The following is a 13,983-nucleotide window of genomic DNA, read 5'->3' on the forward strand; positions in this document are numbered from 1 at the left end:
AAGGTTACTTGGCCATTCCAAGCTTCTGTTTTGTAAATACAAAACATAACCTACTTCATAAGAACGGCAAAATGATTAAATGAGATAACACTGAACGTGTTAGCTTGTCGCCTGACATAAACTTTATGTAACTAGCTGTATATGTCGTTAAGTGCTATTATTTATCATTAACACTTGCCACACCAGGTTGAAATACCGTGTTTACCAGCTTGTGAGGGTTGCGAGAGCAAGTGGCTTCCGACATCACTACATTTTTCTGCACCTCAGAAGTAGGCACACAGTAGGTGCAGGCATTCAAGATTCCTCATCCCCAGTCCCCACGCCAGGCACTTGGTTGGTCATTTGGGGTGCAGGTCCTCCAGCTCCACCCACAACCTCTGTGGCCCCGCCCACCCCGCGTGACCACGCCCACCCCCGCCTAAAGCCAGAAGAGCAGTTGCCTAGCAGTGTGTATTGCGCTGTAACCCCAGCTAGAGGCCTGGCATGCCCGAGAACGCGCAGGTCATCATGCGCTATGGGCCATACAGCTCAATCGGTCTGCCAGTGGAGCACCGCACCTATCGCCTGGAGGGCCTGCTAGGTAGGCAGCCGAGCGCCAAAGGGCCATCCAACTGCCCGTGCTCAGGGGCACCCCAGGCTCTGAGCATCCGTGCAGCCTGTGCCCTCTGCCTAGACTTCCTTCCTTCCTACTTTCTCTGGAAGTCTTCCCTAAACCCCTGCTGCCTAGTGTTAAGGGAAGAACAGACATACACGGTGACCCCACTGGGTGCTGAGTAGCAAATTTCCTGAATAGAGAGATTACATGCCTTGCTTTACACATTGGGGAACTGAGGATCAGGAGTATTAAGTGACTTTTCCAAGGTCACTTGGCTGGAAAATGGCAGAGAGTCTATTCCTCGATCTTCCATCCATACAATAAGCCTTTGTTGAGCATCTTGTATTTGTTGGACACTCTTCCAGATACCGAGGACACACCGGTGAACAAGATGCAAGACCCTGAAGTGCGTGTGTCCTTGTCCGCTACTAATTGTCAGCTGTGCCATGCTTCTGATAGAGCAGCATAATCATAGTGGGACCTCCCACTGGCCGTAATTGGAGGGGAGAGGAAAGAGAACTAGACTTACTTGCCTGAATTACATTTGAGTTGAGCTTTAAAGAATGAGGAGAAGCTAACTAGGGAAAAGGAAGGAAGAGCATTCCAGGCAGTGGGACCGATGTCTGCAAAAGCTGCAAGCATGAACAAATGACCTGTGTCTTTGTTGAACTGATGGGAGGATGAGGCTAAGAGGTGGACAGAGGCCAGATCCAGCAGGCTGCATTGTGTTAGGCAGGGGAATGAGACTGTGGCTGCTGCACGCAGGACAGATTAGAGGGCCAGGAATGGAAGCAGGGAGATGAGGGGCTGCTGGGGCGGTCCAAAGGAGAGATAACAGTAGCTTGGGCCAGAACGGCCATAAAGGGGTGGTGGATTAAAGTAAAAGCATTGGTGCTCCCTAAGAGGATGGAGATGGGAGGAGCGGGTCAGGAGGATGCGCTTCAGATCCAGCCAGTGTCTGGCTAGAAAACCCCAGAGTTCACAAAAACACTGCTTGAGCTCGTAAAATCAGCATGGTTTAAGTATACAAAATGAACACACAAACATCAGTTGTAATTCTATATCTAGCAATGAACAATCTGAAAAGGAAACTAACAACTCTGTTTACAATAGCATCTAGAAGAACAGAACACATATGACCAAATTTAACCAAGGAGATGCAAATCTTATACACTGAAAGCTACAAACATTGCAAAAAGAAATGAGAGAAAATCAAAGTAAATGGGAAAATATACCATGGGCATGGATTTAAAGGCTTAATAGTGCTAAGATGACAATACTTCTCAAAGTGGTGTACAGATTCAATGCAATTCATATCAAAATCTTGGTGATGGTTTTTTTGCAGAAATGGAAAAAGTCATCCTAAAATCCATAGGTAATTTCAAGGGATTGAGACTAGCCCAAACGATCTTGAGAAAGAACAAAGTTGGAGGTATCACACTTGCTGATTTCATAACTTACTCAAAATTATAGTAATCAAAATACCATGATACTTTCATAAGGATAAACATAAAGAGCAATGGAATAGAATCCGGACAGTAAATCATCACATTTCCAGTCAATTGACTTTTGTCATGAGTGTCAGGACTATTCAATGGGCACATTTTTTATTCTTTTACAAGTTTTATGGGAAAAACTGGATGTCCACATGAATATCTTTTGAATAAAATTAGACTCTTATACTCCTTGGAAGGAAAGTTATGTCCAACCTAGATAGCATATTCAAAAGCAGAGACATTACTTTGCCAACAAAGGTTCGTCTAGTCAAGGCTATGGTTTTTCCTGTGGTCATGTATGGATGTGAGAGTTGGACTGTGAAGAAGGCTGAGCGCCGAAGAATTGATGCTTTTGAAGTGTGGTGTTGGAGAAGACTCTTGAGAGTCCCTTGGACTGCAAGGAGATCCAACCAGTCCATTCTGAAGGAGATCAGCCCTGGGATTTCTTTGGAAGGAATGATGCTAAAGCTGAAACTCCAGTACTTTGGCCACCTCATGCGAAGAGTTGACTCATTGGAAAAGACTCTGATGCTGGGAGGGATTGAGGGCAGGAGGAGAAGGGGACGACAGAGGATGAGATGACTGGATGGCATCACTGACTTGATGGACATGAGTCTGAGTGAACTCTGGGAGTTGGTGATGGACAGGGAGGCCTGGCGTGGTGCGATTCATGGGGTCGCAAAGAGTCGGACACGACTGAGCGACTGATCTGATCTGAGACTCTTATACCATATTTAAAAACTAACTCAAAACGGATCAGAGGTCTAAATTTAGAAACTAAAAAACTCTTAGAGGAAAGCTTAAGGGCAAATCTGAATGACCTTAGATTTGTCAAGCATTTCTTAAACATCAAAGCATCAGTAACAAAAGAAAAAATAGAACAATCGAACTTCATTACAATTGAAAACTTTTGTGCCTCAAAGAACAATACTAAGAAAGTAAAAAGAAAACCTAGAATGGGAGAACAGGTTTGCAAGTCATGTATCTGCAAGCAGGACCTCTCATTGTCATCGGAATGCTTGGTAGGCTTCCTAAACCAGCCTCCCTAGTGCTCACCAGTCTCTCCTGCATTTTTCCATCTCGGTTCACAGCAGAGCCATTCTTTCCGCTTAAACCAAAAGCCCTGCAGGCATCCTTCTCGCCTCCCTTTCCCTCACACCCACGTTCGTCTAGCAGCACATCCTGCTGCTTCTATCTTCAAAGCATCCTGCAGAATTCAACCCTGTCTTACCTTCCCTCCCACCACCCTCTGGCTCTTTGTCCAAACCAGTGTCAGTCATCTCCTGCCTGGGTCACTGCCCTGGCCTCCTCACTGAGTCTCCTGAGTGCCCTGTGACCACCTTGTCTGCTGTAGTCTGTTCTCAGCCCCAAAGCCAGGCGATGCCACTAAACCTGAGTGAGAGTGCGGCCCTTGCCTCCTAGAACACTGCGGTTGCTCTTAGCTCACTCAAGGGAGAAGCCAAAGGCTTACAGTGGACAGCCAGGCTCCACACGGCCTCCGTAACCTCATTTCCTCCTTTTGCTGCTTAGCCTCCCCTCCTGTTCACTCTACTCCAGCTGTACCAGCCTCCTCGCCGACCTTGAACACACCTAGCCCACTTTTACCTTGGAGCTTGGAAGTACTCTACTTGGGATGCTCTTTCTACACATTCCTGCCTGGTCTTTACTCCCTCGGCCTTCAGGTCTTTCTCGAAAGTCACCTTCATGGACAGGTGTTTCTTGAGCACCTCCATTGACAATGTCGACACTTCCCTCTGCCTCCATCTTCTTTATCTCCCTTCCCTCCTCTTTTATTTCTTCCTAGTGCTCATTAGTATCCAACATAGCAATGTTTCGCCTATTTCTCTTGTTACCCTTCTCTCCTACCAGGATTTCAGGGTAGCAGGGATTTTTGTCTGCTCTATTCTCCACTGTGTCCTGGAGTCTGAAACTGTGCCTGGATTATCTTAAGGATGGATAAATCTTAGTTAAGATGAAGCTGCATAGAGCTGAACACTGGAACCACAGAAGGTGAGGCTGTGGAGGAAACAAGGGAAGCTGGAGCTGGGCAGACCACAGGACGTGGGGCAGGGGTCCCGCTGAGCGGGAAAGACAGACAACCTGGAGGCGTAGGGTAAGATACAAATTCCAAGAGAAAATGGCGAATGGCCACCACACTGTTAGCAGGAGCTACCTTTAGAAAAAGATGAATTCATGACTGATGGAGAACATAGAAAAAGAGCGTTCTCAGAGCCCTGTGATGGGAGGGGAAGTTGGCACAGTCACTCTGAAGGGCAAGCTGGCAGTGTCCTGAAACTTAACCATACACTGTGGGATCCAGCTGCTCCATTCCTCAGTTACACAGATACATAAAAGCTCACACACACACGTGGAAGCGTGCCCAGGAGCGTTTTCTGCATTCCTTGGTCATTGTGAAAAGTTGGAAACAACCAGAAAAAGGAACGGCTGGATATATTGCGGTTCATCCATCACGTGAAGCCCACTGTGGCAGATCTGTGTATACTGACAGGCTGGATCACCACAGCACAGTGTTAAAAGAATAAAGCATACTCCTGAATTTTATCTACACTATGAGCTCGCTTCCACTGAAAAAGACAAAGAGGGGAGGAAGTATTATAAGTGATTTTTAAATTTTTGTCCTTTATTTTCTGTAATTTTTAAGGTTTTTGAGAAATCACTAGTCTGCATTACATTTATCATCTGATAAAACTGAGAGTTTAAAATACTTTTTGGCAGCCCAAGTATTCTAAGAAGCAAGAAAGGAGGTAGGTCTGAGCATCAGTCTGCTGGAAGGTTGGGGGGAAGAACTGTGTGAGTCATCAAAGGTACTGATGGGTCTTCGCCCCTGACAGTTTAAGTTCAGAAGGTGGGCTGAGGCTGCAGCAGCAGGAGGTGAGGGAGTGGGTGAAGATGAGGAAACAAACAGTCCAGGCAGCTCTTCCCACAGTAGGGGAGGGGAGGGAGTATTTTGAGAAAATTGAAGGGAGAATTTTTATGGTTGAAGGAGACTTGAGTATTGCAAGGTGTCAGCAGGTGGTTGATTTTTAAAGTTAGCTCTGTATATCCCTGAATGGTAATTTATACAATACTCTCAGCCAATATTTACTGAGGGCCAGTGACGAATTCTGAGGTGTTAACAGAAGCAAAGCAGGGAGCATCTGCTCCCCTTTCTCTGTCCAACACTCCCCCATCACTTTAGACCCAACTAACATGGTGGCATAGTGGTTAAGGAATCCACCTGCCAGTGCAGGAGACACAGGAGATGTGAGTTTGATCCCTGGGTCAGGAAGATCCTCTGGAGGAGGAAACGGCAACCGACACCAGTATTCTTGCCTGGAAAACCCATGGACAGGGGACCTTGGCAGGCTAGAGTCAATGGGGTGCACAAAGAGTCAGACAGGACTGAGCACACAGGCCCGCACATCACACCAGGCACAGAGAGGTGCCTTTGCAGACCTGTGTCTGTGACACCTGCCTTCACGTTCTGTGCGTTTCTCTAAAAATCGTAGTCCTCCATCATTTCCCGAAACCCTGCTGGCTTTGGAAATATGCCTGATCTCTCCTGAACTTACCCTGCCCTAAGCAATCTGAAACATTTAGTTCTTTCTTTTTTTACCATGAATTATAAAAGCTCAGCAAATATATCCTGACTATGGCCTCAAGACTGATGAAACTAAACCAACTCATACTTAACAAAGAGTGTTAATTTCCCTAGCCACAGTTACCCCTTGCCTGCTGTACTTAAGCCTGCCAAATGACCTGCTACAGAGACAGAGACTCAGGAGAATAGAATCCGTCCTTATTTAGCTGAGATGATCTGGGTGCCATCCTCCTGTCCCTAGTTATGCATTAACTGCACCTGTTAATGTCATCGACTTTGCATCTGTGGTGAGCAGAGGAGGGGGAGATGCCTGTTTGTCTGCCTTGACTTCCTAAATCATTTGTAGATGGCACACAGCTCCACCAGTATTGAGAAGAGGGAGGCTTTTCCATATCCCTCCAGTTCACCCAGCTCCCCCATGAAGAATGAGGTGCCACTTCAAAGAGTCAGGCTATCTGCAGGTGGCCTTAGAGCTTCTGGTTGATTTATGCTGGAGTTTAGCCACTGCCTTTGCAAAGACTTTGTTGCACAGAGTATATTTATCTGACCTTTCTTTGAATAGGCAACCATAGCAGCTCATAGGGGAAAAATGGGTCTTCCACGTAGAGAGGTGGCATTTGGATGAACCGCAGGAATCTGGTGCTTCTCTGGGTTTGATCCCTTAAGCCTGTGCTCGCTGCCCCACCGCCAGGCTCAACACACCCTGGACTGTGGACTGGTGAGAAGGGGATGGGCATCTGAGGATGAGTAGACAATGTAGACGCCGAGGTGGCTTATCCCTTTAATAAGACGCAGATTTATGTCAAAAGGGTCCTTGGAGGTGTCCAGTGCCATTATGAGTCTGTTTATTCAGTGAGCTGTATTAACAGGCCCCTCCCCGCCCCGGAGGGAGATGGATTGTGGCCAGTGAAGGAAACAGAGAGCGTTATAAGGCAAATTGAAGAGGACTGTTATGAGGACTTCTTCCTGGGAGACTTCATCTGCTCAGATATTGAGGCAGATTCCATTTTTCAGCACCACCCGCCACCTCCACAGGGTGGGTTATTTGGTAGATGAAACCCGACGTCTTAGGTATACCTTGCGTGAAAAGACTGCCACTGTTCTCATAAAACAAACCCCAAATCCAGAGGCTCATGTGGGGCTCGGCCAGATGTGCCCCGCAGAGAAAGGACCATGTCAGATCGTGGGGGGGTGGGCACGTCTTCCCAGATCTCCTACAAAGCCTCTCGTCCCTTATCCTGTAGTCACAGAGGCCAGCCCCAGACAGAACCTGCGCGCCTTTTCTCCAGAACCCCCAGGCTTGGGGGTTATTAAGATAGAGGTGGAGTGTAAGATGAGAGTGCAGAAGCTGTTTTGTTCCTGATTTTTTCCAGTCAAATTGAACTACACGTCCCAGGAGTGTCTTCAGACAATGCACAACCAGGGTCGTGAAAACCAAATTTCCTCCCCCTACCAGTTGGTAGCCTCTCCCTTTCAGGCTGTGCCCCCTCTCCGGAGCAGGCACTGCCAGGGGGCACAGGGTCCCCAGAAAGCCGTCTATAGACAGTTTTTATGTCTTTATGCCCTAGAAAATCCCTTCACTATTCCAAACTGGGCGGACAGCTTCATTTAAATAAGTCCCTGCTCCAAACTGAGTGCCTCCCTCCAAAGGGTTTAAGCATAAGACACTGAAAAAGAATGCAATAACACAAATATGCCAAAGACGTGGGTGTTCTGCAGAGAGAGATGTTAGCAGACACGAGGACAATTAGGGCCACCCCTGGGTGCCCAAGGGGTGCTATCTTGCTAATGGAGATCCTCGCTGAGTTGCTTTCTGAAGTTCCTTTCCAGAAGTGAAATTAAAATCACACAATCAAAATGTTCACAGTTGGGGCTGGATGTTCTTGAACTGATTGAAAGATGAAGAAGTGGACACGCCAGCGTTTTGAAACAGCAATTGTCTCTGTAATTAAATGCAATTAACTATCATAATGTTGGCTTTTCTCCACCTAGGCCTGATTGAGATGCTGAAACTTTGAAAAACATGCCGTCCTCCCATCTGATTTCTCTTTCTGTCCTCACCAAAATTCTCACCGACAAAGACTGCCAAATGTGGTGATTTAGTGCACAAACTCCAACATGGGGGTTATAGTGTGAAGATATCAGGACCTGGGGAGAAATGTGTTGGAGAAAACAGAGCTCCAGGCTGCCCCATGCACACCATTTCTCCTAAGCTCATACACCCTTACATTTCCATAATAAAGAATAAACTTTTTATAAAATAAATAACAATTTTCCCATAGCTTATCTCTAGGGAAGGCACTGGTGAATGTAATAGCTAAAATGCAGATTCCAAAGGGGAGAATAAAAATGTAGTCCATTAACTCTGAAAGCATTTTTTTCTCATTATTATTAAAAAGCCTAGAATATGCTAAAAGAATTTTTTTTTTAAGTTTCTCATCATCTCACCACAGAGATAACCACTGGATAGTTCCCTTTTTCCTAATATACACATATACTTTCATTACACTGAATACATATTTTTAATACATCTTAAAATGTAACCCTGATTTTTTGCTTATATTACAAATATTTTTCTTGCTATTAAAAATTCATAGACTTTTTAAAATGTCAAAATAAAATCTTATCATGTGCCTTTACCACCATTTACTTGACCATCTTCTTATTATTGGGCATGTAAGTGATTCACAGTATTTCATCATTAATAGTATATTCCGACAGAAAGGAGCTTATTGTTGTAAAAGTCTGCCTGTATTTCTGATTTTTTTTTTGTAAGTGCAATTTCCTGGATCAGAGATTAAAATCATTTTTTTAATTCTAATTTTTAAGGCATTTGAGACTTTTGACATTTACTCCCAAATTGCCCTCCAGAAAAGTGACCAACTGATATTTCCATCATCAGGATAAGAATTTACCTAATTTCCTATATCCCCTCCAACACCGAGTATCACTCAAAAACTCTTCCTAAAGAAAGCTCATATTTTCACTGAGCATGTGGCTCTGGCACAAATCACAACCCAAACCAAAATTTCTCAGGTCTCTGGCTGTGCTTCCCAGCAGAGCGGAGGGCATGTCAGGCTGTACCAGGTGGGCACCCACCAGGGATGTTGAGCTATGGCCATGAACAGCTGGAGAGCAGGCCAGCGCGGACATCCGTGAAGACATCTGCATGTCAGTCGCGGACATCCGTGAAGACATCTGCATGTCAGGTCCATCTGTCCCCATGGCACCCACATCCTTCTCCATCTTTTCCAGCTGTGTTGGCTGAAGATGGACACCAGGTCCTCCTGGAGAAGATAGAAGACTGGAATGTGGTGGAGCTCATGGTGAATGGAGAAGTTGTCTTCCGCTGCAACATCAAAGACCTGGAGTTTGGTAAACCCTTCCCGCCAGCACTTTGCTTTCTCTAGGGCACGTCCATTTCCAGTTTAGCAGTCACTGTGTTCCGCCCAGATTCAAACTGTGTTTCTTTCTCAGTTTTAAATTCTTACTCTGTCACGCACGAATGAGTGCATCCTAAACCACGCACAATAAAGGGCGTGATGCCCTGGGCTTCTTCATGGGACGTGAGAACAGAAGAGGGTTGGAAAGAAAATGAAATTTAGCTTTGGACTACAAATGGGGCCACGCGCATTTAGGGAGAATAGGTTGTTTTGTGTTGTTGCTTTTCATTTTAATAATGTGCATTTTATTATTACTTGCTTTGAAAATGGTTTTGGCTCCATTTGATTATTTTATCTAGGCTGGCTAAGACAATCAGAGTCAATATGCTGGCAGTGCATGGCATCATCAGCCACAGTCTATGGATTTCTTTGCCCCAGAGAGCTTTTGGCTTAGCAGGCTGGCATTGTGCATGCCTCACTCCGCTCAAAGTAAAAGCTTTCCCAATACACTAATACTCTATTAAAGGCTAGTTAACAGTTTACACACCTGGAACCTTCAGAAATGCTCTCCTAGTAGAAGCTGTGTGTATGTCTTCTATGACATGACATTGTAAAATATATAAAGCTGGCTAAAATAAAATTATATCTATGTCCCTAGGAGGTGACGGTAAACTAGACCCACTGTGCAGAGAGGCCAGGATAGCTGTACTAAATGCCTACTGATCTTCTCGTGGGAACAGGCATCTCGTGTCAACAGAAGAGCAGCTGCCTCCGGCCATTCTTCAGTTCAGACAAAAGCAGCCATTCCAGGCCTTGGATGCTGGGCTCAGACAAGGCAGCACCCCCGTCCTTCAGCCTGCATAGGTTTCTCACCTGGCTGCAAGGAAACAGAGCCCACAAAAGTAATAAACCTCACCATTTGCAGCATCTCTCAACCTCAACCCATAGGGAGAGTGAGCCCTCCAATATCAGGTACACATCGAGCTGAAGGAAATAATAAAATGCAATCTAATAACAAAACGCCATCCCTTGCTAATAACGCAAAGTTGCCAGAAGCATCAGAGGCTCCACTCTACAGTAAGTGAAGAGCTAGGAAGTGATAAAATTAAAGACAAGGCAGGAGGGGGATGGTGGGCGGGAGGATACTGGGCTTTGAAAGTCTGAACCAAAAGTTAATGTCAGTATTTGGAAACCTGCCTATTCCTACAGGTTGACTTCTTGCTCCCAGGGGAATAATATTCAACATGCTATATACATGCATGCTATACAATTACCTAATGGCAAATATCTAGTTATTTTCCTTTAAAACAAGCAAATGATCTCTGCCTTCTTTTGCATTAGCCAGACCCACAGGCTGGTCTGTAGAGGGCCCAAAAGAGGCCAGGAGAGAAGGGGAAAGTTGCTCCCCATTTCCTCTGGAGGAAAACAAAGTCGATGAAATTAAAGAAGAGTTTTAGCTGTGGTCAGTGCCAAGCTCAGCCATGTCAAAATGGTGTTCCTTTTCCTTTAGGCTCTATGTACCAACTGTAGCATGCATTCTTAGCTGTAGAGTAAAGGAGAGGGGAGAAATGTAGACGTTGATCTCACGATGTTAAACGTGAGCTCATGGCAAGAAAGCATCACTGAAGAAAGCCGGATGCAGAAGACTCTGGGCACTGTGTGAAAGAGAAGGGCTTTCAGGGCCTGCAACAGGCAGCAGCTGGCTCTGGGCGCACGTCCCACAGGGAGGCGGCTACCCTGCTCCCTACAGCCTCCTGCACCTGGAGAGCCATCCTCCCCATTGCTCCAGGGAACCTCAACCCCCACCTGCAGCCCAGAGCTTCAAAGGAGTCTGGGGCTCCATGAAACCACTTGGACAAGTTCTTTCTCGCATGTGATGAAATAAGGGATAGAATTTTCATTTTCAGCCCAAGCTTCACTTACCAGATTTTATTCAGAGATGATGAATCGCTTAGGACTCTGGAAATATTTAATCATCTTTCCTGTGAACCTGAGACTAAAAACAAGGCTTCCTGGTGTCTGGTGCCAGTTGTCACATGGCTTTTGTAACTCTGGATTTAGTCCCTTTTTTCTCAAAGATCCATTTAAGTGATTGTTTTCATACAAACCTTTCACTAGAAGAGAAGTACATTTTCGTTACAGTAACATGAAACAATGCAGGTAAAGCAAACTTGATAATTTTGGTTTATTTCAATCTGGGTTTCTTCCCGTTGTGTCTGGATGTTCATTAAGAGCTAGCCATACATAGGAATAGATTTCACCAATTTGGGGTCATGCCATACACATCCATTACGTATCTCTTTTTTAAACTTCAGATTTTATGTTGAACTTCCTTCCGTGTGACTGAAACATTTGCTGACTGTCTAACCATTCTATCTTGAATCAGGAAATTTCTTCCTGCTTGAATAGTGATTCCCACTTTTACTGCCAAAACTTCTTAAGGCTGGGAAATAAAACTGCAGGCTTCCCCATCTGCATTTGATGTGGTAGCTTCAGCTCCTCAGTGTTAACTGGTACAAGAGGTCCACTCTGCAGTCGCTTTGCCCTCCTCTGACACACTCCCACCCTGGTCTGTATTTGTGCTTCAGAGCAGCCTCCCCCTCCATGCACCCAACCTGCTTTCCCTTCCCCATGGCCAGAGCAGAAAGGCTGGTGAGGGGGAAATTACACAAGAGTCTAAGAGAAAAGAAAACAAGTGCAGACAGCTCCTGGGAGATACGTGTGCCCAGGATGCTGTGCTCCAATTAGATCAGAGTTACATGATACATGAATCGGCATTACCGTGAGAATCCCAGGGTTACTTCTGCGTGGTAGGCTTGGAGAGGTGGGTGGGGGGTGGGTGGAGAGAGGAGGCCTGCAGGACTATCATTTCTTCCTTTATGTGAAAGTTTTCAGCGATGGAATTTATTTTTACTTTGCTTATGCGTATGTGCGCGTGTGGGTGTGTTGGGGAGCGGGGTACTTTTCAAATAAGCATTTAAAATGAAATCAAGAATTTGGCATAGAGGTGGTCTGTCTATATAACCTAGCTCTGTCATTGATTAAGAAGAGCTTTTCCTTTGGAAATGGAATCATTTTCTGATCTAAGGAACCGTTACTTATCCTTCTCCTCTGCCTCCCTCTGCCTCCCGTCTTCAAAAGCTATCTCCCTGCAGTGACACAGGAAGCTCGGCTTGTTCCCAATTGAAGGCAAAAGTACTCCATGCTTCAACAAACTAGACATTTGGACTGCCTTTTAATGCTTTTAAAGTGCCACTTAATTAAATCACATTTAAGTTTTGTAAGACGTCGAATCAATTTCTTTCCTATTAGAACGTGTAAAGAAAGTGTCTTTTCAGACTAAAGTTATAAGCATGCTGCTGCTGCTAAGTCACTTCAGTCGTGTCCGACTCTGTGCGACCCTATAGATGGAAACCCACCAGGCTCCCCCTTCCCTGGGATTCTCCAGGCAAGAACACTGGAGTGGGTTGCCATTGCCTTCTCCAATGCATGAAAGTGAAAAGTGAAAGTGAAGTCGTTCAGTCGTGTCCAACCCTCAGTGACCCCATGGACTGCAGCCTACCAGGCTCCTCCATCCATGGGGTTTTCCAGGCAAGAGTACTGGAGTGGGGTGCCATTAGAAGCATAGAACTATCTTATTAGTCTTATAATGAAATTTGGAATTGGTAAGCTTTTTTCATCTAGCCTTAAAATTTTTTAAAGAATGGAAAATTTTTAGGAGCCACCCGGGGCTGCTTCCACCTGGCTGTACTTGCTCTTGTGGGTTCACCCTTTAAAACCTTGACAAGCAAAACTTGTCAAGAGAATTGTGTCACAGATCAGTCTCCAAGGTAAGCTGCTGGGCTGTTTGAGCAGTGAAAGATGAGAAGGACTCTGAAGGACTCCAGAGTATCCCGAACATCCTCGGAAGCAAGGTAATATCCTGGGATTTGATGCTCAAATCTCCCCACACCAAACATTCATCCCCAGCTTGTGGGCTTTGTGGCACCACGGAGGAGAATAATTCAAACGACAATGTGTGTACACCCTGTGGGTGCAAGGTTTCCAGAAGAAACACAGAGTTGGCCAGATCCAGGCAAAAGATGAGAAAATGCTGGCCCGGGTCAGTGGCAATAAGGCATGAAGAGATTTCCTCCCCACATCCTTGAACAGTTCATGATGTTGTTGTTCAGCCACTCTGTCACATCCAACTTCTTGTGACCCCGTGGACTGCAGCACGCCGGGCTTCCCTGTCCTGTTCATGGGAAAGTGTCCATTTGTGGTTACTCGTATGGTAGTGTCGGAGAAGGCAGTGGCACCCACTCCAGTCCTCTTGCCTGGAGAATCCCAGGGATGGAGGAGCCTGGTGGGCTGCAGTCCATGGGGTCGCACAGAGTCAGACACGACTGAGTGACTTCACTTTCACTTTTCACTTTCATGCATTGGAGAAGGAAATGGCAACCCGCTCCAGGGTTCTTGCCTGGAGAACCCCAGGGACAGGGGAGCCTGGTGGGCTGCCGTCTATGGGGTCGCACAGAGTCGGACATGACTGAAGTGACTTAGCAGCAGCAGCAGCAGCGTGGTAGTGTGATTGATGGCGTCAGTCCTGGATGTGAACTGAAGCTCTGAGTCTGGAGCGGAAACCCGTGTTCTCCTCCATGGGGGCCAGAGGTCACCCTGTGAAAGGACGAGCCAGGGCAGGCCAGGCTGAGTGGCACTAAGCTGGTAAAAGGAAACAGCAGAGCAAAGAGCTCAGTGACTGCCCTTGGCCCTGGCTTCCCCTCCCTGGGGCAGAGGGGCAGGACGCTGCAGAGGGTGTCGTTTCCTGATAGGAAATGTTCCTTCTCTGAGTGAGGTATTGGACTACCTTTGGCTGCATAGCTACGGATCTTTTTCAAAGTGCATGTTCCTGTTTGAGCAGTTATTCAG

General features: G+C 46.1%; 1 protein-coding gene across 1 annotated transcript; it reads left to right on the forward strand.

Annotated features, from left to right (window-relative positions):
• Positions 1-483: 483 nt before the first annotated feature.
• Positions 484-9,798, forward strand: C28H10orf53 (chromosome 28 C10orf53 homolog). Its single transcript, XM_005900611.2, has 3 exons — positions 484-580; positions 8,948-9,067; positions 9,734-9,798. The coding sequence occupies exons 1-3, from the start codon at positions 484-486 to the stop codon at positions 9,796-9,798; spliced, it is 282 nt and encodes a 93-aa protein (XP_005900673.1).
• Positions 9,799-13,983: the final 4,185 nt, after the last annotated feature.

The sequence above is a fragment of the Bos mutus genome, chromosome 28 (assembly GCF_027580195.1).
Source record: "Bos mutus isolate GX-2022 chromosome 28, NWIPB_WYAK_1.1, whole genome shotgun sequence".
Classification (NCBI taxonomy): domain Eukaryota; kingdom Metazoa; phylum Chordata; class Mammalia; order Artiodactyla; family Bovidae; genus Bos; species Bos mutus.

Bases quoted from the DNA above. Each gene is read 5' to 3' on its own strand.
- C28H10orf53 (XM_005900611.2), top strand. From the start codon at position 484: ATGCCCGAGAACGCGCAGGTCATCATGCGCTATGGGCCATACAGCTCA. The intron at 581-8,947 runs GTAGGCAGCCGA...CATCTTTTCCAG, and splicing joins TCGCCTGGAGGGCCTGCTAG to CTGTGTTGGCTGAAGATGGA. The intron at 9,068-9,733 runs GTAAACCCTTCC...CTATGTCCCTAG, and splicing joins CATCAAAGACCTGGAGTTTG to GAGGTGACGGTAAACTAGAC.